This window comes from Euleptes europaea, chromosome 2 (assembly GCF_029931775.1).
Source record: "Euleptes europaea isolate rEulEur1 chromosome 2, rEulEur1.hap1, whole genome shotgun sequence".
NCBI lineage: Eukaryota > Metazoa > Chordata > Lepidosauria > Squamata > Sphaerodactylidae > Euleptes > Euleptes europaea.
This window is the reverse complement of record NC_079313.1, coordinates 69,527,088-69,551,782: the sequence shown is the minus strand read 5'-3', so window position 1 is coordinate 69,551,782 and position 24,695 is coordinate 69,527,088. Positions and strand designations below refer to the sequence as shown.

At 41.6% G+C, this 24,695-nt stretch overlaps 2 protein-coding genes across 3 annotated transcripts in view; one reads left to right on the top strand and one right to left on the bottom strand.

Moving 5' to 3' along the window:
• The window catches only part of SSBP3 (single stranded DNA binding protein 3), a 200,159-nt gene that overhangs the window by 36,476 nt on the left and 138,988 nt on the right, over positions 1–24,695 (bottom strand). For both annotated transcript variants that reach the window (XM_056845567.1, XM_056845568.1), the window contains exon 5: positions 21,201–21,290. In XM_056845567.1, coding sequence (XP_056701545.1) covers positions 21,201–21,290 — 90 coding nt within the window. The remainder of the gene's footprint in view (positions 1–21,200; positions 21,291–24,695) is intronic.
• MRPL37 (mitochondrial ribosomal protein L37) overlaps positions 1–24,695 on the top strand; it is a 195,331-nt gene that overhangs the window by 51,108 nt on the left and 119,528 nt on the right. The gene's annotated exons all lie outside the window — the stretch shown is intronic.

The window sequence follows — 24,695 nt, the reverse complement described above, 5'->3', positions numbered from 1 at the left end:
AAAAAGAGCTTTAGCTAGAAGGGCCTGGAAATCATCAGGAAAAGACAGCCATGGGTGCTGCTCCTCCACAATGGGGGTCTCTTCATTAGAGATGAATTCCCCTTCTTCCCTATCCTCCTCACCAGACTCGTGGTTAAGAGAGGCACATTCAACAACACTCTGAACATCTGGCGCAATAAAGGTAGACTTCACTGCGGCTTTGGTGAGCCATGGTCTCCTCTCCTTGTGAGTAGGCGCCTTTTTACTCATGTTTTTTTCTGCGCGGGGAGAAACCTTGTCCTGAGGTGCCTTTTTAACTGAGCTGGCAAAGGAACGCTCCCCTATGGTCAGCTGAGCGGCACGGGAGCTGCCAGGGACTGAAGCACTTTTCTTAACATTCCGCTTTGGTTTCCAGCCTTTTTTGCCAGGCGCAGAGAGCCGTGGCTTTTTAGGCTCCTTTTCTCCCGATTCCTGCCGTTCCAGCTCCATCTGATTGCTGGAGCGGCCATCTGAAGGCTCTCCCTCATTATTTTGAGGGCAGGATCGTGATCACCATCAGAGAGGAAGCCAGTGTCTGCTCCCTTGGGAGTATTTGTGGCAGCCATTTTAGAATCATCTTTCCTCAAGGACAGCAAGATGGATCAGAGCAATCAGAAGAGGAGGAATTCGAAGAATGGGACAGTCAAGTATAAGTCAGAAGAATAGCAATAGAGATAGTGTAGATTAGTATAGAAAAATAGAAGAAATGAAAGAGAAAGTAATTTTGCAGCAGCTAGGCTACTAAGGTGCTCTCTCCAGCAAGGCAAGGAGGAAAACTGGAAGCTGCAGGAGATTCACGTCAGGAGACAGGAAGTGCAAATGTTTAGTTCCTGACTCCCCAGCAACGGACGAGAATCACCCGAGCTATCAAGATGCCCTCTCCTCAGAGTGGGAACTGCCCATCCGCCTGACTCTTACAGTAAGGGCATCACTTGTGGAATGCCACTTCCTAGCCTTAAGCACAAACCTACTGTGCTCCTTCCCTGCTCCTTGGGAAACAGTACAGGCCCGTGTTCCCAGGATTCCAGAAGTACTCTAGTTGAGGTCAGAATGCAGATCTAGCACAGAAGGCTGCAGACGCAAGGCAGAAATGAGGCGGCTGCCTCTGTGATAGAAGAAAGCTTCACTTCTATCCACTGAGTGCTTCCACAGGCAGAAGCTTCTCTGCCTACAGAGGGCAATCTCTTTCACCTCCCCTATCCCACTGCATCCCAAAATTCAGTACAGGATCCCCCATGCAGGGAGTAACAGGCGAGTGCCCACATTCACCCTTACTACTATCCTGCATGCCATGAACTAGTGAAGGAACTATTGCAATGGCTTATGCAGCTACTAGGGCACAGAGGAATTATGGAGGAAATATACATACTACTGTAGAAATTCTCCTGCACCAGAGAAGGAAGGGGAAAATGCTCTTCTCCCTGAGCTGGTGTCTTGGTGAATCAATTTAATAATAAAACTCATGCAAAGAAGGGAGAAGAAGAAGAGGCAGAGATCTTACCTTAGCATTTTTTTTATTGGGGAGCACTAAACACCAATGGAACAGACTAGGAGAATGGACTCCCCTTACTAAGGGTAAACTTACTTTCTACTTCTTGCCTCAAGTGTCCACTTCTGGAATGTTCCTCTGCCCATTTCCAGAGAATTATAGAAGAGATTTAATAAACATTTTACACCTAAGTATATCATCTCAAGTGTGGGGACCCTTTTCTTGTGGTCACAAAATGTTTTACAATCCCTCATGGAGAGACATTAAGAGTGATTCTACTCAAATTACAAGTTTTAATTAAAAAGGGGTAAAAAATCAATTTCTGCTTTTAAACTAAACTGATTAGAAAGTAGGTTATTGCAATTCACAGCAGCAGAGCATTTCCTAATTCCTTAAACGAAAGAGACGGGTGTTGGAAGAACATTCATCTAAGCATCAAGACACCCGTGGTCCTTTATACAACAAATGCCTGTTTTAACCACACAATTCTCCCCACTGGACATCAAAAGTAATGGTTTGGGGAGGAAACACCAGTGGTCAATTCAATCCACTTCCCAAATGCAGTTTGTGTGTATGAGAGGAGAGGGGAGAGCTGGAAGAATACACCAGTGCATGCTGCAAAAATGCGAGAAATTATAACACACTCCCAGGAAATTCAAGACTCTGTGAAGCATTTTGTTGGCAAGCGACACACAGCAGTAAATCGAATCCTCATGGTCACATTAGCTTGCAAGAGTAATGCTCATGGCAAGTACCTCTGGATATTATAGCTGCAGATGCACGGCAAAGGCACACTTCTCAGCAAAAGTGCTGCATGCTCTTTCTTTCAACTTGCTATGCAGCAGTGGGAGGAGCTGGTGGCTTCGGGTTGGGTGAGAAACGGCAACCAGGATCTTAAAACATTTGCTGCTTCCTGTCTGCTACCCTGGGGCCACTAAAACTGCCATGCCTAGATATAAAAAACGACAGTCCTCCTCCAGTCCACCCTCTTTTGGTGCCCCACAACCAAACTGCCCCCTTTCTAGCTTTTACTGCTCAGCTCAAGACTCGTTTTCTACCTTATCTTAAAAACAAAAGCAGGGAGAGAGAAAGAGAGAGAGACAGAGAGTACAAGAGCCAGACCTCTGGATATTGTTATCTCTGTAAATATTTGCAGATGTTGTACGACCAGGGAGAACTGCAATTCAGCAGAGTGAATGTGCGCACTCTCTCTCTCTCACACACACACACAACACACACACACAGTTATAAATCAAGCACCAACTGAACTGCCTGCTTATGTTGGTTTAAAGATATAAAAGACAAGCAGCCCATGGGGTTGTTTATCTATGGAAACCAAACCAAAACCTTTGTTGGAAACTTACACCCGGGGTCTATCCTCACTCAGATTATTACAAAATGAAATGTGAATAAGTTTGTTCTGCACAGCCTGCATTATATTCTTCACAACTGAACTCTATCTGCAGGGATGTTGCACATTCCTATCATTTAAGCCATAATTATTTTGTCCCTGGGAAAATGCAATTGCTCCTAAATGCATTTAATAACACTGATGGCGGACGCAAACCTATTGTTGCACAGTCCTCTACATACAACTCCAGCAAAGAAAGGCACATTTTTAAAAGCAGTGACTTTGGGCACAGCAAAATGATTCCTTTCTGCACCAGTACCGTCCATCTATTGAAAACCTCTAATTTAATTCATTTTTATATTTAACGCTGTACATGCTAGATCAGGGCAAGAGAAGTACACAAGGAATGAAGAGGAGAGTGGGAGAGGATAATACACCACAATACAGTATCATATAATGGCCAAGATGCGATTGAGACACATTTTAACCAACACGTAGAAAGATTTGCTCCACTGTACTGGGTAGGATTCAAACCTTGGATAAATAAAAAAATATTCTGCATGAATTCCAAATTTTCCACAGGGATTGGGGTAGACTGTTGTGTTACCCTAAGTAGGCAGTCTCCACTTTGTTTGGGGGAATTAGCTGGAGACGGAGAGCGACATGGGTAACTGAGATCTATAACCTATGTATACCAGGATAGTCCTGGGTGAAAACTTTCAAATGAGCAAATTAAAATTGGTTTTATTAAAGAATAAAAATAGTAAAACAAGAAATATATTTTAAGCAATGAACATATGCACACAAAGCATAAAAGAGCTGACTAAGAAAAGGGAGGAAGTTGGATAGGGTTTCAGGGATGGGTGATAGTTACCAGTCTTGAAGGAACGTCCAGGGAAAGCAGCACTGAGGAGGAAAATGACCAGTGTTTCCAGGAGCAATGGAAAGAGCTCACATGCCAAGTGGGGGTATGCGCACAGATCCAGAATGAACACACTATAAATGGCCAAAGGACCAATATTTATACTCCAAAATGGGTCCTGAGCCAGTATGAGGTAAGCTGGCAGGAAAGCTAGAGACAAAGAATTGATCGCTTTTCTGGGGTTCGAACAAAAAGATAGGAGAGGTTTGATGAGTCATCAGGACCCAAGAGAATGCCTGGACTATTCTCTTGAATACTGACTGATTGCTGGGATGGGAGCATTGATTAAATCACCTTAGGGTGACACAATGGGGATTAGCTGGCCCTACTGTCCAGCCAGACACATCTTAGGGCCATGGGAAAAGTTCAGCATACAACTGCCTTCCTGCCCAGGCTTGACACACAAGATGAATCCCTAAACTCTCTGAGAGATCCATTTTTGTGAGGAGCAGTGTCTTGCTCTTATGCCAGTCTTTGTCCCCCTGCCTTCATGGCACCCCTTAGTGGGAGGAGGGGTCCGACTGCTTACAGCTGTAAAGAAAGTTCCTGTACACAAAGTAATTCTTCCTTGACCCCCTCAATTCATTAGGAATAATATTGGATAGTAGCCCCAGGGTGCCTGCTGGACTCACAAACCGTACCACGTAAAAGCTTAAAATAAAGGGGCCCGCGATTAAAGCCAGCCTTGTTAGTGTATCTCAGAGACTACTCTGCATGGGATGGGGCAAAAACTTCCAACAGAAAATTATGAGTTCTCAGAAGCAAAATCAGAGGGTTTCCTGCGATACAACACAGTCATAGGAATACTGGATTTTTGTTCACAGCTGAGAAGCTGAACAATCATAACAGGGCAGAAGTAATTACTTTGAAACAACTTCATGCCTTAATTGTTCTCCTAATGTTCACTAAACTTTATTAAAAAGTAAAGCACTACATGAGAATGAAATGTAGCTTCCCTCGCCAAGGCGCTGCTACCTATTTCTAGACTTGTAAATCTTGTCAATCCCACATGATCAGATGTCAAGGGCATAGGGGTGTCCCAGTTTTTTAAACCATTGTTGCAACATAGTTAGCAAGGTTTTTTTTTGCTGACTTTGGGCTTAAAAAACAAATTTACAGTTCATTTCTGAAAAAGGAGGTATTTTATACGTAGTTACTGATGCTGGAACAGAATGTTGTGGCACTGCATGGATTAGAGAACTTCAGAATACCACTAAACTATGAAACCTTTATTATGCAGCTTCTAAAAACAAACTCCAGTTTGGAACAGCTTGGATCCAAACCTCATTTTCTACCAAAAAAAAGGGGGAACAAGGGTGATTTTGGCTTATTTCCCCCTCCCACTGTAAGCCCTCCATTCTACCCATGTGCTTCAGCATGAGGGCTAACTCCTCAGGTAGCACTGCAAGTAACGCAGTGGGCTACAGCAGGTAAGGGGTCCTAGGAATGTTCTGTTCCTCTCTCTGAATTCCTCCCCATGTTGTTTTGAAGCCAAGGCCAGGTCTTTTGTTGCATCTCATGAACTAGGAGTCAATACTTTAAAAAGAAACAGCTGGACTGCAGCGAGAGTTGAGAACCTGAGCTTCCTGCATGCATGCATGCATGCATGCATGCTGATCGAAGATCTTCAGAAGAAGTTCTGTTGAAGATACCATGGCAGCAGAGATGCAACAAACTGCAGCCAATAGCAAAGCCTTCTTGGTGGTTGCACCAACACTTTCGAATCCCCTGCCTATGGAGGCTTATCTTACTAGATCAGATGTTTAACTAGCGCAGTTATTGTAATAATATTTGTGACGTGCTTAAAAATTAAACAAAATACATAAAGAAAGCCTCTGCCCAGAGGTCTTACAATAAAACTTGATCACTTCTACAACTCCCTAAATGTAAAAACATACACTGATGGAAGAAAAAGGACAAGAACAATTGGATAAATGCATCTTGAGATTTTTTCTTATTAAAGAGGAAGATAATCAAATTACTACTGATGGGTAAGGAATCCCCAAAACTGGGAACAATAAGAAAAAAGCATGAAGATGTGAAATGGAGGGACTAACAATAATAATGAACCAGAAGAATGTGAAGGCCAAGAGGTAGTAGAGAAATCTGAGTATAAATTGTGAGGGAATGTGAAAAAGGAAAGATCATCAGTGAAAAGCAACCTAAAGTGGGGAACTATCATCATTTGCCTGCAGAAATAAGACTATGGCAGCAGCATTCAACACAGAAGCAAGAGGCACAAGGAAGACTGACTAAAGTAGCATTACAGTAATGCAATCAAAGTAAAGTCAGAAAAAGAATCAAAATATAGGAAGAAACAGCAGAAAGACAAAATAGAATATGTGCAATATTTGAAGACTGAAACTGGCAGTGCTAATATCTGAGAAGAAAGAGAAGGATAAAAAATCCCACCAAAATCTCCAGTTCAAGGAGGGACAGACACAGCAGAAAAAATAGAAAGTAGAGTCCAAAGGGGGAAAAAAAGTTTTGCATTCGATTTAGCTTCAGCAAATGAGCGGGCAGCCAAAATAGCAAGATGACAAAGATGAAAAATTAACAAAAGAAGAGAAGATGATGAAAAATCAGAAATAGAAAAGAACTGAATATCAACAGCAAAGATAGGATAATTAATACTGAAAGACTGAATAAGAGGGCCATGGCCAACTCTGGAGAAACCCACATCCTCCAGGTGATTCAAAGGAGGATCTGGGATATTGAACAACAAATAATAATTGCTGGAGCAAACAAGACCTGTTCACCATGTGCGTTTGGCATCACTTACACACAGATAGTCATGGCCCAGTATTTTTCAAATTTAGTTCTCCTCCAGCAGCGTAGGGCCTTCATATTGGCCAGTCTGAATATATTTCCTTCAGCTATGGTCAGTGGCAGATATAAGAAAGTACCATGCGAGAAAAGGTTTTGTAGTTGTCATCTTAAAGAACCTGACTCTGTCCATCATATCCTCTTGCGTTGTCCATTTTTTTCTCAACAGCGTTTACAATTAATTAACCCTCACCTCCAAGTTCCAAAAAATTCAGCAGACAAGAATATCAAATTGTTACTGATGGATAAATCCCCGGAAGTTACCGAGCATGTAACTGAATTTCTTGCAATTGTCATAAAGACAGAGACAGACAGACAGACAGACAGACAGACAGACAGACAGAGAGAGAGAGAGAGAGAGAGAGAGAGAGAGAGAGAGAGAGAGGGAGGGAGGGAGGGAGGGAGGGAGGGAGGGAGGGGGGGAGAGAGGGGGAGAGAGGGGGGAGAGGGAGAGGGAGAGAGAGAGAATATGAGAATGATGGTTTAGGACAAGAATGATGACCATAGAAATGTGGTAGTGCATTTGTTATTAATGGGTCCATATTAATGTGTTTTTTAGCTTGAAATATGAGATCTTTTTAAAATGTTAGTTATATACTGATTTTAACTGTCATTTTACGATGGAACATTTTTTCTTTTTCTTTTAAGGACCCTGTATAAATGCATCTGCCAGTATGGTTATTATGCCAATAAAGGTTCATGTATGTGTGTGACTGAATAAGAGAAACTGAAAATACAGAATAAAAACTAAAGGGCCCAACAGAACCTTCAGAAACCCTGACAGAATGAGGGGAATGCATGGCTATTGCTCACAGGTAGACATATGCTGGAGGTGGTATGGTTCAGCAGCAGAGGGCCTGCTTTGAATATGGAAGGTCCCAGGTTCAATCTGAGGCACCTCATGTTAAAAGATCTCAGGCAGCTTGAGTTGGGAAGGATTTTTCTCTGCCTGAGACCATGGAGAACAGCTGCGGGTTAGAATAGTCCATTCAACAGAAAAAGAAACATGAATGGAAACACTGTAAGTACCCTTGAAGCATGTTCAGAAGTTGCAGCTAGTGCAGAATGCGGTGACTAGACTGCTGGTTGGGACCAGCTACCAGGACCATGCGACCTAGGTATTACAGCAATTACACTGGCTACTGATCTACTCCCAAGTCCCAATACAAGGTGCTGGCTGTGTCCTTTAAAGCCCTACATGGCTTGGGCCCAGGGTGTCTGAAGGACAATCTTCTTCCATACATTCCTGCTTGGGAATTAAATTACAGGGAGAGGTCCTCCTGACTGTCGCACCAAAGAAGCTCATCTGCTGGGTTCATGAGAGAGGGCCTTTTCAGTGGCAGTCCCATGATTATGGAACAACCCCCGCCCAGGGAGGTGTGCCTCACCCACTCCAGCTGAAGACAGTTTTATTTAACACTGCATTTGACTACTTTAGTTTTTATTTGTTGGCAGTCCAAATTGAGATTTTAAATTGGGGCCTTTTAGGGGTTATTTTTTATGTATATAATTGTTGCTTTATTTACATTGTACACCATCTTGACTTCCGTAAGGCAGAAAGGTGACTAATAAATGTTTTAAACAAATAAATAAATAAGTACAGCAAGAAAAATAACAGGGAAACTGGAAGAAAAACAGAACAATGTAATCCAATATCACCATAAGGGAGAAAGAGAATGACCAGAAGTATTGATGGTGGTGGTAGCAGTAAAGGCAGGAGAAAGAAGATGGTTGTTCTGTTAAACAGTAGTTAAGGAAAGTAAAACAATTTGTTGAATAGTAAGCAGAGAACCCAGACTGCTAAGAAACAACCAAACAACAATAGAGGGTGAAAAATCCAAACACAGAAAGAAAAATTATGCTCAAGCAATTTACCAACCAAAGACAGACAAGATATGGATGAGATTTCGCCAACCCAAAGCATTTTTTGAAATTTGGAGAAACTAGTAAAGGGCCCTTTTCTTCTGTGTAGGTTGTTCTGGAGTTGAATATGTTTACTGATTTTATTATCTTCTGCTTATTTACATTAAGGTTTTATTGTTGTGATGGTTTTTATTAATTGTATTTTTGTTTGGGTTTTTAAAAAACATGCTTTAGGGGTGATTCTGAAAAATCAAGAAGAGAAATTCTAAACTTAAAACAGCAAGAGGAATATAATTTAAAACTTCAGTTTCAAACATTATGGAGATTATATTGACCTATCTTACTACTTTTTTTACTTTTAGTAACCAGTTTACAAATAAGCTGATTTATGCAAAAAAATTGATTTTTTTTCCAGATGTGTTGTCAAACTCAATTAGATTGTTTCAAGGTGTGAAGCCCAGATGCACTACTTGTGCAAAAGCAACAGTCACAGATCTTGGTGAGCATTTCATAGTGTCTACGTAACTAATAAGGTCAGCAACCAAGGCAACTATACCCTACTTTTGTGGTGTTTTTATTGGGTACGTTTACAATGGAACGCTTTACTTCTCCCCTAGGGTTGCCAGCTCTGGGCTGGGAAATACCTAGAGATTTTGAGGGTGGAGCCTGAGGAGGGTAAGGCTTAGGGAGAGGAGGTATAATGCCATAATATTCACCTTCCAAACCAGCCATTTTCTCCAGATGAACTGAGCTCTGTTATCTGGAGACCAGTTGTAATCCCAGGAGATCTCCAGCAACCATCTGGAGGCTGGCAACCCTATTCTCCCCCTAATATTTGTATGGGTTTAATCTGATATGGTAGAGTCCCTGCTTAGTTAGTACTAGACTGCATGAACACCCTCATTCTAAAACCAGTTACTCCCATCCTTGTATCTCCTTAATACATGGCTGTTGTTTTGAGCACAGCCATCTCTGCTGTATGAACCTAAGAGCAAGAACCTGAGTGACTACACTAATCCTGACCTATAAGCAAAATGGAATGCTACCATCATATCCTATTTAAGTTATTTGACTCCTTTGCCAAATATGAGAACAGTGATTTGAACTCTGGACAAGGATAAGTAAGCTATAAAAGCTAACTGCCATAATGTTAATATGTTTGTATTCCAGAGTGTTAGTTTCCAAATGTTTGTTTGTAATCATAGCAAAACCAAACAAAATTTCCAGTTAAATAATCTGGATTCCAGTCCTATCCTGCATCTTGTATGTAGTCCTGCAATAGTCAAAAAGCCAAGGAAGGCAACAATAGCAATATATTTTTCTCAAGAGATAATTCTGCAATAGGAATTTGAGAAGGATCTAGCAATGAATATGTCTAGTGCCACTAGTGCTAATATGTAAACCATGTTCCACTATTGGCATGGCCACCAACGGGATTGTTTTCAACTACATTTGGTTTTAAAACTACTAACAGTGTTATTAGGTCATATATCATTTGCTTACCAATATCTGTTCCTAGACTTTTTCTTTCAGCATGGCTGATTTCAGCAACCTTAATTAGAGGGAATATATATATATATAAAATTGCTCTTAACAAAAACCACAGACCTGCCTATTATTTGTTATTGTCACTTAACTAAATTAAAGTTTATCTTCTGTCATGCAGTTCAGCCTCTCAAAGCTATTGAAAAATATTCACCATTGGGGGGACACAAAAAAGAAGACACACAGGTCACAATCACGCCTGTGGCAAAATGTATGCGTTTCAGATGCAATTTTACCAAAGCAGAGCACGTTTTAGAGGCAATGGTGGGGTTTTCATAAAAATTTCAAGCATTACTGGGGAAGACTGAGAGAACAATAAAATGCAGCATAAAAAAACTCCCCAACAGGTAATGTATTGGACCCAAGGAGGTATCAGCAACATATACTTAGTGAGAGGAATGCATTCCACATTTTCATTTGTTACACATACCAGCCAGAGGGGGGAAAAGTAATTTGCTATGATTAAAACTGTCTGAAATTGCAGAACACTTCCCCTCTCTCTTTTAAAAAATGATATAATTTTAAGATGCTAACAGGGAAAATTATATCACCAATAAATTCTTTATTAGAGGAATTCTAGAATCCTTCATAAAAGAGCACAGGGCTGTACTGAAGAGACTTCTGTCATTGAGCAGCAAACACAGCCAAGATCCAAGAGGCATTTTCTGTAGCAGTAGATAGCATCGTCTCCCCCCTACTTAAGAACTCCACAGTTAATCATGACAACATTAGCAGTAGGTGAGATGCATATTAAAAGGCATCAGGCCCTGCCTGGCTTTCCAAAGGATTAATGTTCAACTTTTCACTCTCAAACCACACGCGCCAACACTCAGGAATGCAAGCACATTTTACAGTCCTAATGACAGGAAACTTCTGTCATGTCTTGCTTCTCAGGTTTAGGATATGAAGAGCAGAAATAAGCAGAAAACATAAGAAATGTGTAGGATTCAGCATATCGTACGTTAGTTGTTAGGCAACTTGTGTAACAGGTGCACAACAGACAAAAGAATGGGGAGAGCCCAATATGCTGACCACAGTCCAAGGGGCCCAGTGGAGGATTACAGACAGGTTGTTAGTTATTTGTGTGTGTGAAGTGCCATCAAGTCGCAGCTGACTTCTGGCAACCCCTATTGGGATTTTCATGGCAAGAGACTGACAGAGGTGGTTTGCCAGTGCCTTCTTCTGCACAGCAACCCTGGTATTCCTTGGTGGTCTCCCATCCAAATACTAACCAGGGCTGACCCTGCTTAACTTCTGAGATCTAATGAGATCAGGCTAGCCTGGGCCATCCAGGTCAGGGCTGTTAGTTATTTACAGGAATTGAATTCTTAAGGACTCAAATGTTTAATTACAAAGTTTCTTTGTGTATGTCAGGTAGCCGCAGCTTCTGAGATCTGACCAGATCAGGCTAGATCTCAGAATGAGGTCAGATCTCAGAAGCTAAGCAGGGTTGGCCCTGTTTAGAATTTGGATGGGGCCCCTTTCCAAGAACTACCGGGGTTGTGACACGGAGACAGGCAATGGCAAACCACCTCCCAACAACTCTTGCCTTGAAAACCCTACAGGATCACTGTAAGTCAACTGTGACTTGACGGCACACAGACACACAACTTTTGTTTGAATTAATGTTCAAGGTTAGCTGCCACGTCCACAAGAGAATAAGAAAGACTTAATTTTAGGTCATGGAGTTGGACTGACTGAATTCTATTGAACAATGATTCAATTCCAATGGTTAGTTCACTAAAAACAAACAAAAAGCTTGGGGGAATAGCCAGATTTGTTGTTATATGAGATTTTCCAACAGGTAAACTCTTCACAACAAGACTGAATCATTATTTTTTCTCATTAGGGATTTGTGACTTTTTTCTCCTTGTTCCAATGGAAGTAATTTTTCAGCCCCCTACTGCCCTGCTGAAGATTCCTAAGGGCAGCTCAGTTATTTTGCCTAGAACTGCTCCCTTTAAGACTCCAGGTGATGCAAAACTGGGTCTGTACAGCCTTGCTGAAAAGGTCTTTCAGAGCTAGCAGACAAACTCTAATTTAATGACAAACTTTCAAAAATCACACAGGACTAAAGCTATGAAACAAGGGGCCTCAGCATGACGTCCTTGTTATCTTTGAATGAATATGTCAGCAAGTTCTCCTACTTCATACTCTTACCTTCTAAAATGTTAAGTGGCAGATTGGAAATAATCTTGTCTAGAGAATAGTTTGAATTTATATATAATACCTTTCCTGTTTCTCTAAAGTAACTGCTGATGGTTTTGCTCAGTTTTCTTCCACAAGTGGCCCAAAGATCAAGGGGAATGTATACTGGCTCTGCCCCAGTATAATATCTTAAGATATATCAAATATACAAACACACAAAGTCTATGCGAGGTTATCTGACACACTGTCCAATAAATTCTTCTTTAAAGCAGTATACTCTAAGCATTAGCAAGAAATCTTAGTAGTTGCACAAATTAACAAATAATAATCACTGAGACAGACAACTGAGGAAGAACAGTCCTCCTTAGACAAGTCTCCCATTCAGCATAACGATATAACTTATACACACAGTTTCAGTAAAACATACACCATAAACACATAACTATAATCAGAGCAATAAATACAGTAAAGAGCTGTTGTAAAGTTAATGACTGTATATGATACTTTTTAAATACTTCTAAATCTGCTGCACTTCTAAGCATTTTCCTTTTACAATTATTATGCTTAAACAGTTTGATTTAAAAACAAACGTACAGCTATACAAGCAACAGGTAATATTGACAAACAGAGATCCAAGCCAGATTTTTGCATGGGAAAAAAAACTGTGCTAGCACATTATTTGATGGAAGTAACACGTGCAAATCCCAGATTTGCTGCTAGTACAGAACTTGAGACCACACCTGAGGGCTGACTGCAAAAGTCAGAGCTAACCCCAAACAACATGAATACTGCAGTGTGACAATAGAGAGGGTTATACATTCACATTTTTCTTGTAAGCAAGGATTGGGTTGAAGAGAAAAATATTTCTGCAGTTTATGAAACAGAAATTTGAATGTTCTGCAATGTAAGTCCTTTCTACTTTTTAAAAAGTCAACTAAGTTTAAAATGCAAAATTTAAAATTAATCTTTTATATTCTAATAACCATATAAATACATATGGAGAGTATTTCTTGCAATCCAAATATATTAAATTCAGTTACATTAATTTAACAATAACTTTTCTAACATCAGTGACAAAAAACAATTGCCAGCTTACATAATGATAAATTGAACTTTTTTGTTGCGTCATAAAGGCCTCAGGAACAACTGAAGTATCTGATTTGCTCAAAAATGTCAGGAACTAGGGGAACACTATGTTGTTTCTGATACACTAATCTATACTAGACTGGTTTATGATTAGATCTTTTCAACATGGTAGGTATTTCATGTCAGCTAGCTGGGTTCACTCAGGGGTTGCTAACTATGTAACTCTGTAGTTCATTTAAAGGTAAAAGTAAAGGTCCCCTGTGCAAGCACCGGGTCATTCCTGACCCATGGGGTGACGGGACATCCCGACATTTTCTAGGCAGACTTTGTTTATGGGGCAGTTTGCCAGTGCCTTCCCCAGTCATCTTCCCTTTACCCCCAGCAAGCTGGGTACTCATTTTACCGACCTCAGGAGGATGGAAGGCTGAGTTGACCTTGAGCTGGCTACCTGAAACCAACTTCAGTTGGGATCGAACTCAGGTCGTGAGCAGAACTTGGACTGCAGTACTGCAGCTTACCACTCTGAGCCTCGGGGCTCCTGTAGTTCATTTAGAGAAACAGAAATGGCTCCATGCCTTTTCCTTTTGAGTTTGCATCCACTGACAACCCATTCAAAATATCCCTTGAACAACGAAGGACTCAGAACGCAGAATTTCAAAACCCAATCAGCACAGAAGCTGGTGTTCAAGTCACAGCGATTTCAAAGAGGAATTTGTACTCTTATGCCAAAGGGCTAGTTCCCCAAACTACAATGTCCCTAGCAGCTCCTGTGCATGTCTCTGGTTGAGCTCTAATTCAACATTAATCACCAGCAGCAACCAGTGTAAGTCTGGGCTCATTAGCATTTTACATTAAGATATACCATTTTGTGTTAACATCCACGCAGCTGTAATTTCCCCTTGGTTCATCTCATTTGCCCAGAGAGCCATGTAGTACCTGCCAGGAACATGCATCTATAGACCAGGCAGTACTTCTCATACCAATACAGGGACTGACCCTGCTCCCAGCACTCCATTCCCAGTATTATAAGCAGTTTTGCATAAGCCAACAGGCCTGCAAGAACGTTCTCTGCAATCTTGCTGCATGCTTTTGGAAGTTCATTGCAGGGCTGCAGCAGCCACCTAACATCTGAGAAATGATCAATGTGTGACAATACAGCAAGGTCTGAAAGTCCCCAAAGACTAAATGGAAATAAATTGTTCTGGATGGTAAATTTAGAAAAAATATACTAGCATTTGGAAAATGTCTTTTCCCTAAACCAGCACTGGTAACTGCAGATTAATATGGGGCCACTCTGCTAAGAGAGAAAACAGAGTCACATGGGTACAGAAAGATCTGCCTGTCAAGCAGCACTGGCCCTGTCAACACACATCGTTTTCATTGGTTCTGCCCCTGAACTTCTTTGTATTTTTTTATTTCCTGCATGTGTTTCGTTACCTGTAGGGGTCGCTTTGGTTTTCACCACTTTTTTTCTGGGTTTTTTTGGGGGAGCACTTTTATGTCACTGTTTTTTCCAACCCAATTCTGAGTTGGTTTTAGTTCACTTGTGTAATGCTCCATTAACAAGTTGTGAGCAACTGAGGTTTATACGGAGAAGACTGGAAACAAACATCTAACATGCCACCACAGCAGTATGTCTTCATTCTTAAAAGCAGGCTGGTGTTTCCTTTCTCATGTTCTCCCCTCTTCCCTCCTCCGGCTGTACTCTCCAGTCCTTCATCCCACCTCCCCGAAGGTAGTACAACGAATTGCCAGATGTTAGTTAAATAGCTAGCGCTGGCATTTTATGTTTTATTACAGCGCGACCAGTGCGATACAGTCTCTCTGTGTGTGTAAGGACAAAATCTTACAGCTCCAAAACAAATTATTCTTTTCATATTGTATCCTTAATAAGCCACAATCAGTCATCACCATAACACTACATGCAAGAAACAATTTATAAAATCAAGGCTTTGGAAACATTAAGACACATAAACTTGTATCTACAGCCAAAAGGAACGTTTCAAGCAAGATTTCCAACGTAAATATCACTCTTATGTAAGAAACTGTGCCAAGATCATCAGGTATGACATACTTATAAATGTCCACTTTGCTGCATATACAACATGTGGCAAGTTTGAGGCAGGTACCATGTTGCAATCAGCATTTGTGCACTCATCGAATGCACTGGCTTGCAGATCTGTGTATATACAATTTCCTGCACGGAAGTGACGGCCACCTCTTGTGTGATTCCGCCCACAGTCTTTCCTCACAATTTAGTATTTGCTTAACCACAGGATTGGAAACTAGATACATATGCAGCTTGTTAGCTAGGAAAAAATGCAAGGAGCATAGTTTAAAAACAACAACAAAAACAAATGAAAACCAGTCGAGATCACAATAATCATTTGGCTTCACAGGTCTCAATGCATTAGGGGGCAGTGTAGGAACACAAACTTGCTAGTGCTTTGTTATGGTGCATCCCTCACTAACTGCTGATGCATAGCTAACACAGCAACAGACATTGATTTATGTTCAACTTTCCATTTCATCAGGGAGATTCTCAAAATGCTACTCACAGAGTTCAAAATTCAGTAGGAAAATGCATAACTACCAAATGTGTCTGGCAATTACTATACACACAGCATACAGACAAATGTACGCAGAAAGAGTCTATCACAGCTTATAGGATTACAGAACATTACAGTGTGATTCAGGCAGCAATCCTGAGCACACTTACTAGAGAGTAAGCACCATTGAGGTCAGTGGGTCTTACTGGTGAGCAAATATGTCTAGGATTGCCCTGCACAACACAAGGAATCTCTTAGTCTGAATTCCCTTCCCTCTCCCCTTCATCTCAACCCATACATAATACAAAAGACAGCATTTGTTCACATGAAATGAGGATATTTAGGAAACATAACTGCTAACTGACTAGGGTTGCCAGGTCCCTCTTCGCCACCGGTGGGAGGTTTTTGGGGCGGAGCCTAAGGAGGGCGGAGTTTGGGGGAGGAGAGGGACTTCAATGCCATAGAGTCCAACTGTCAAAGCGGCAATTTTCTCCAGGTGAACTGATCTCTATCGGCTGGAGATCAGTTGAAATAGCAGGATATCTCCAGCCATCACCTGGAGGTTGGTAACCCTATAACTGACTTATGTGACGGATCAGGGAGATGAAGGCATGAACTGGGGAAAGTGAAGAGCTTGGGAGCCCCCAGTGGGCATCAGAATCAAGGTGGACAAAATTTAACCAACATGTGGAATTCACTGCTGCAGGTTGTACTGATGGCCACTAGCCAAGATGGTAAAACAATTCATGGAGGATAGATTCCTCACACACCTACCTTCTCCTTATGGAAGAAAAAAAAGAGAGGAGAGGCCAGGTGAACAAATGCCAACCATAACTCACCACCAAACCACCGACTTGCTCTTCCCCTTTGGCAGGGGAGGAGGAGATACCACCACTACCACCAAGTGGAAGACCATCTTAGGGTGCTTTGTCTTTGGCCCCCCAGAAGCTACACTGCCACTCCCCGTTTGCCGTTTTGGGACTCTGGACAAGAAGGTGAAAAGCCAGCAAATTCACTTCCCCTGCATTCTATGCTTCTGTGTCCCTAGCTTGCTGGTATTTTGATTGATAATGCAGGAAGCCAATGGAACAGCTCTGGACTTTTCGTAATGTTTTTCACTTCCTTGTGGTTTCACCCTCAGCGACTGCAAAGAGAACCACAGACCAATATAGCTGTGTTCTCAGTCACTTGTCCGGAGACCTGCATGACCCAGGCCCCAAGACAAAAGCAGGCACTGCCAGATGAGCAATCAGTCTTGCCTTCCTTAGTTACTATAAGAGAACAAAAGTTTTTGTTTAAAAAAAAGAGATCCTGGAAAGGACCACATTGACAAACTGAGAAAGTTTGAGGTCCTCTTTTCTGCAGGATTATCGAATGCTGTAGGGGATGTAATCAAGTAGGCTGACATCCATCAAACTGGTAAATAGAGAATATTGAGATTTCAGCCATCATCATTTCTTCCTAGTAGTTCTCAAAGTAACCATAAAAGTGTGAAAGGGAGTGTCTAAAATGTTTATTGTGCTTGTCCCTCTCTACCTTTGTCTGGATATATCCTTTCTCCTGACTGTCATCTTTCCTACTCTACCACCCCGAGCAATGCAAATGTTTGCTGATGCCTTCAATGACTCTACCTACTCTCTCCTACTGTCCTTTATGCCTAAAATTCCATGATGTGACATCACCAGTCTATCTTCCTTCAAATCCTCCCATGACTGTCTTCCATGATTGTTTTCATCTTTGATCCTCTTCCCTACTGCAATTAAACCCAAGTTCATGTAACTGTTTATGTACAGCCCCTGTCATCTTTCGTCTTCTTCATTTTATCCTCATTCTGGCTTCTGAGGAGAAAGAAGAGAATGATGTAAAATGCTTTGTGTGTCCCCCTTCCGATTGGTGAGAAAGGTAGGGGTTAAATGAAGTAAAATAAAACAAAAATAATGTAGACAGTAAGCTCCTTGGGGGAAGTGACCTGCCTTTTGGCTTATGCTCCTTTGTGAAGCACCATGCACATTGAGTTCTGAATGCAGGAGGGTCACCTGGCATTTCCAGGGAAGGGGCCATAAAGTCTATCATCTACAGAACTTTCTCCATTACTAACTGTCCAGGGTCACTTTCTTGACTCCGTTGCACATGTACTGCTACCCAATTAACCTTTCAGTACCATCACATTTTGCAATCAGCATAAAGAAATTGTAACAATTGTTGATAGTTTATTCTGGTCACAAAGTCTAACTCCCCAGTTGCAAATCAAACACTACCTGCAATCTCTCTTCCAAGATCAGAGCTAAGAGTATTGTCTTGTGACTGTTGAGACATGGTGAAGTGTTCTCTAAGGTGGAGAAGAATTGCTGTATTCTATCTTTGTACGACCAAATAGGATACTCCTCCATAGTACATCCCCCGTTATTCACAGACCTGTCCGTGTGATCATTTCATTGAACAACAAATGTAAATGGTTATTCCTCAGTTAAAGAGAAACCAAACAGATGCTTCAAGATGCTACTGCTTTTGTAGGGATGTAACATTATCCTAGCACCCTAACAGCTGATATACAGGACTGGGTTTTTGGGGTGCACATGTTAGCCTCCTATGAAGAAAGGGTCTTTGACAAGCAGGAAGGATCCGAGTCATTTGAATATTGTAGAAGAAGAAGAGTTGGTTTTTATACATTGCTTTTCTCTACCTTTTAGGAGTCTCAAAGCGGCTTACAAATGCCTTCCCTTCCCCTCCCCACGTCAGACACCTTGTGAGGTAGGGGAGACTGAGTTTGGTGAGAACAGTGACTAGCCCAAGGTCACCCAGCAGGCTTCATGTGGAGGAGTGGGGAAACAAACCTGGTTCAGCAGATTAGAGCCCGTAGGTCATGTGGAGGAGTGGGGAATCAAACCCAGTTCTCCAGATTAGAGTCCTCCGTTCTTAATCACTATACCACTCTGGCTCTCATAGTCATTTATGGAATATTTTCTAAGTACTCAGCTCATCCCCCATTGATTGCCATTTCTCCTTGGGAATTATGATAACCATTGAATGTAGAGTGATAAAACAAGCAGCAGAAATGCTACAGAAATATGTTACCATTTTGACTACTTGTAGAAATGTATTAACATAGAGTCCCCCAAATAATTCTTAATAAAATGCAATATTTTGCCATGGAGAAAAAAAGCAATTTGCTAGTGCCCACTGCAATCTGGGGGTGCAGAGCACACACTGGGCACAAGTGTCCTAGGCACCTACCAGTCAGTGCCCCTGGCATCACTTGTGACAACCGACAGTTACCCCAACTTTGGAGAACTTCTAAAAAGATTTTTAAGTTCCTTATTTTCACAGCATTTATGGGCTAAGGGCTCCCCACTGTGTCAATGCAGTGCACTATTGCTCATGTAGGGTACAACAGATTTATTAGCCAACCATGACGGTATCTTCTCCGATGGCGAGAAGCTCCTCTTATAAAGAATTTCCCTAGTCTGCGGAGTATTTGAGGTGACACACTCCAATGCAAATCCAAGCAAGCATGTCTACTGCACCCAAGTGCAGAAGATTGCCCCTTATGGGCAGACCATAGTAGGCTGCAGTGGCATAACGCCAGACCTCTTTGCCTCTCAGTTGACAGAGAAAGAGGTTTTGGAAGACCACAGGGATGACATATTGGGTGAAAGTAGATGCGTGTGTGATGCTATTTGGACTGAAATCTGTTGGGAGTCCCTGTGCTAACTGGCTTGTGCTACAGCCAAAAGGTTTAACATACTTTCTGTTTAAACTGATTATTTAACTTCAGGAACTTTACTTAGATTTGTTAAAGATTCTGAAGTGTTCAAAGTTTGGAACCCATGCCTATTAAAAAATACATCTCAAAGAACACTGGCAAATGGAACTACTCCCTGTCAAAACAGAACTAAATTAATATCCTGGCAACACATATGTTGTACCCAAGGCATACAAAACTTGGTTTGCTGGCAGATGTTACAATCTCATATCACCATCCATTTATTTTTCTCAATATCAAAAATGCTCACTTAGCCTGTTTTTACTACCTCAAATCAATAGTTTCTTGTTTCCAAGCGCACACATGGCCTAGAAAAAGATTCTTCGTTTTCAAAGCACTATTCCTGCCAGATAACGAGACTTCCACAGAATAAGTAGTTTGAAGAATGCAGGCTGCATAAAGTTGGCCAAGCCAAGCTATCTCTTGTTTCATACATCCCAAAAACTTAAATAGACAAACTAAAGTAAGTGCAAGTTATTACTTATGAGAGTGAGTTCATACTGTGAAATAATTTTGTAAAAACAGTTGCCATGACTCCCAACAACCTAGCACTCCCCATGACAACTAACCTATAGTTTAATAGCCCCTTGTCCCCACCAACTACCATTTATATCCAACAACCGCTTGCTGGGCTGTTTGGTTTCCCAAGTTTCAAAGGAGGGACTCTGTCTCTCACGATCACACAGGCAAGTCCAAAGAAACATTCTGATGTGTGCCAGATTATGAAAAAGAAAATGGGAAGAGGCGAACCAAACTGTTTCTCAAATGTTACAATTTCTAAATCCACAGCTTTTTTTAAAAGTAGCTTTACATTACACACAGTGGAAGGTAGGAATTCTGGAATAAGGTTATATGGAAGCATCACACATCTGCATATAGTTGCAAGTTCTTTAGAACATGGACATTAATAGCATTCTTCCAAGCACATACTAGAGCAGAGTTGGGGGTTTCACCCCACACACACAGAAGCCAAGACAGGCGTTTAAGCAAGACCAAACACACTTCCCAGCACCTGGGGTCAACTGGAGTTTTCTTTACATTCGATTTTGCTTACAGTTCTATTACCAGGAATCCTCCAAGGCTTATGACAAACGTTCATGAGAAGTACAGGGGGAAATCAGCAAAAAGAAAGATCCACACTTCTGTGTATGTGTCTTCCTCATTGCCAATATGCCGCAGTTTTGGCTCAGGCAAGATGTGCGTCTGCTTGTGGCTAAGCTTAAACTGCTTTTGTTAAAAGATTTCAGTGATGGCAGTTGGAAAAAATTAAGTGGTTAACCAAAAGGGGAAAAGAAGAGCCCAAATCTTGAGCATTTTGAATTATATACAAGTCTGTCTTGGCTAATACTTATCTTTTTCTAGAGGACATTAGGAAAACTTTTTATGATAATAGTAGTAACAGCAACAACAGCAGTAGTAACAATAATAATCGCAGCAGAAATAGTAACTCTTGTATTCCAGACATGGGATCAAACAAATACCCAGCAGAATACTACAACTGTTTACAACTAATTGGATACTTCTGGCTGTTTTATTTTAAAAGTGTCTTCAAGACTATGATCCCTTGGTGAGCTGTTTAAGAATTCATTCACATGCATACCCATGCAGCAGACAACAAAGTCAAGAGATTCAACTCTTACCTGAAAGAAACCTGGAGGAATGGGTCCCCCTGGCATTCCATCATTTGGAGGAATGTTTCCAAGTACCGGACTTGGAGCTGCAGCTGCGCTCTGCACAAAACACAAAGATACAGATGAAATTGCACCAGATTCAGGGCAGCAGAAAAAGAAGCCAACCCACCACACAGCTCCTTCCATCAGCGAAGGGCCAATACCATCATCATCAGGGCAATCTAAAGAGAGCAGACTTTTACACTTGGGACTGTAGCAATCCCCTATTCAGACGTGTGGGATGCCAATGAAGCCACTTAGATCGATGTGCAACTGGGGGAGGAGGGTGGCCAGGAAGGCCCTTCGTTCTGCCATCCATTACATTTATGCAACTGCCCACTTTAAAAAAGACTGGTTGAGAAATCAGCACATATACAAAAGATTTTAAAACTAAGCTAGCATAACATAACTCCAAAGATGTACTCAATAGCAAGTTTGTTTTGTTTTTTTTAGCAGAAGTCTAGTGGGGAGCATGCAAAAGCACACTCTAATGTTTAATCTGTTAGTCTGGTCTCCAGCTCAGGATAACCATGACTTTCACATACCAGCTCTCCAGAGAGACAGCAAAGCTTCAACCGTCTCCTCCTCCTTTTTTAAAAAAAAAATAAACAGAGCAACCTACCATACTATGATGTCAGTAACTGATACTTAAATTTGTATGTCAAGAACATCAATTACACCTGAAAAACTGTACCAAGTTTCTAGCAGCTCTGATCAAGAAGCATAGTAGCATCTCAATCTGAAATGTCATCTAACACTCAGCCCCTAAGTGGTTAACCAATCGCCCTTCATCAGAATTTTGTGCTGCATCCAGCTCAAGGACTCTATATCTTCACTGCTTTCCCCTCCCCACAGCAGGCATTTCCACCCCTAAGAAAGTTTATTCCTTGGGCTGAAACCCCACTGTGGAATAAGAGCCCTGTGGGCTGGGAAGCTGCAGAGGGGAGGGGGCAGGCAGAATCACTCTCTTCTTCCTCTTGCATCAGTGGAAATAGGCTCACAGAAGAGGCAGGAGGGAGCCATTTCACCCTCTTCCTACTCCCCACTGCAGCCTCCCAACTCACGTGCCTATCATTCTACACAGGTTCTAACAATCTTAGAAATCAACTCTCCAGGGGCTGGAAATGCCTCCTGGGGGCAGGAAGGAAAGAGGAAAGATCCATGACTGTCAGTGTCTTCCACTGTCAGACCGCTGGATCCAACCCTATATCTGAACATTAAATGTTACACAAAGGGAAGTGTTTCTTACTTGTAAACAATGGATCATTCCTTTCCTCCAAAATGAGCACAGAACAGTCTTTTAGTTTCACAATGGGGGTTACCGCACTTTGTATTCCCAGCGATGTATTAAGAGTTTGAAAATGTTATAAAAAAACATCGCTTTAAAAGGGTTTTTGGATACCACGGCTTATAAATGGTTGGAAGACGTCTTCACAGCTAAAGGGGCCAAACAAAGTGTGAACAGTATTTTTTATAACGTTTTCAAACTCTTAATACATCGCTGGGAATACAAGTATGGTAACCCCCTATGACAATGTGAAACAGTCCCAAAACCACCCCGTTGAGTGTCACAGCGGAGTAGGGATACAAATTTAGGTTTCCTGTATCCAATGCCAAAGCATTTCCTTATCATCCCACAAAATCTGACCTTTTATCCAATTCCCTAGATTTTTAAAGTGATCAAATAGATCCAAAGCCTTTAGTTGTTGCGCTTGTTTGATGGTTGGAACTACTGTAGGAGGCTTATATGGGATTTGGGGGGAAGGGGCTTACTCATATATAGGCTTCAGTTTAATTGGTTCATCATGCCTGGAATAAGAAGTTAGCAAGAGACTAGGATGGTGTCTGAAGCCCCTACACTTTTGGCTCAAAGTAGGAACAGCAACTTAGAAAGCCCCCCTTCAAAATAAGGTAAGCCTCACAGCTGCTGAAGTCTTCTTCAGCTTGGACGGTAAAGCCAAGCCAGAGCATTATCCCTTCTCTCATTTCTACCCCACGCAACCAACTTATCTGTCCTCCTGATGGGAAATGATGTGGTGGTGGCCAAGAGTCAGATGAGGGGAGGGGGAAATCTTGCTCCCTCCCTCCTTCCTTCTTCTACCTCAGTGCAGAAGCAGAGCATTCATGGTTTCTAACACATGCTGCAAATTACACTTCCCAGAATGCACCGTGTGGCAGTGATTCAGAGTTCCCGGAATGCATCCTGGGCACCTTGTACTTTTTGGAGAAGTGTACTTCTCCACACGTCCGAGTAACCTGAGGAAGGGATTGGGAGGGAAGGCAAAGGGGGAGGGAAGGGGGAAGCAAGAATTTATCCTACTCTCAGTTGCCTGCAGCAGTCACCATATCACACTCTCGACCAGCAGGTCAGATATGCTGAAGTGAGGAGACGGGCACCTAGAACTCCATGGCATTCCGGGTGACATTATCAGCAGTGCCTGGATGTTCTGATCCCTCCGAGCACTCACAATCAAGTTCATGATAAAAAATATTCACTGATTTATCTGCAAATAGGTTGATTCTGAGGACAGCGAGGTGGAGGTTTACTCCTCTCTAGGCACAACACTAACAAAACCAGTGAAAGGTTTTCATTAAACTGTATCTTCTGACCAGCAATGTCTCTAGTTCGACATCTATCATGACAAATCTCTCTTTCTGGTTAACTTAGTTTTGCCTAAACAACAAGTTGGTATTTTCCACTTTCGCCAAACCTATCAAGTCCACACCCAAAAGAGTACAGATCATCCGTCACTACCATCAGGTTGTTCCTACTCCACAGAATGGTTAGCGTTTCACTTCTTTTTCTATTTGTCTAAATAACAGGGCAACATCTAGGGCATGAAGGAGAGGAATGAAACAAAAGCTGTAGTTGAAGAGGAAGAAAAAGTCATTTCTACAACTGCATCAGGAAGCACATAGTTCAACAGCAGCAAGACTAAGGAAATAAAAATCTCATTTCCATATCTACGCCACCACTTCACTTTGGCCTTTCACCTATGGAAATAAACAAGGTTTTTAAATTAAAAACTGCCATATTCTGCCTCTTTTGAGCATAGAGCTGTACACCCTTAACCAGCTCACAACTCACTGTGTTTGCCAGTTTTTGCTCAGAAAAGAGAAAACATTATATAAGCTAGCCAGCAGCAGGAAGACAAAGAATTATTTCCTTAAGATGCACCACTGTAGACAAAATATTCTTTGCAGTCAAGACAAGCAAGTTGTACTCCAATGGTTATATGGTAGACCAAGCAGAAGTATGCCTTAATGCTTCCAAGCTTCTTACTATCTATTTTAATGAGTCAAAGGCACAGCTGTGATGAAAATTATTCCAGGTGTACCCTAGCCTTACAGGAGGACAAGTCCCCATTATCTTTGTGTGGCTGTTTTACAGTTACAGAGAAGTTCTTCCTAAAATATTTTACCAGAAAGACTGCACCAATGGAACTGTCCCTCTTCCAACAGTTG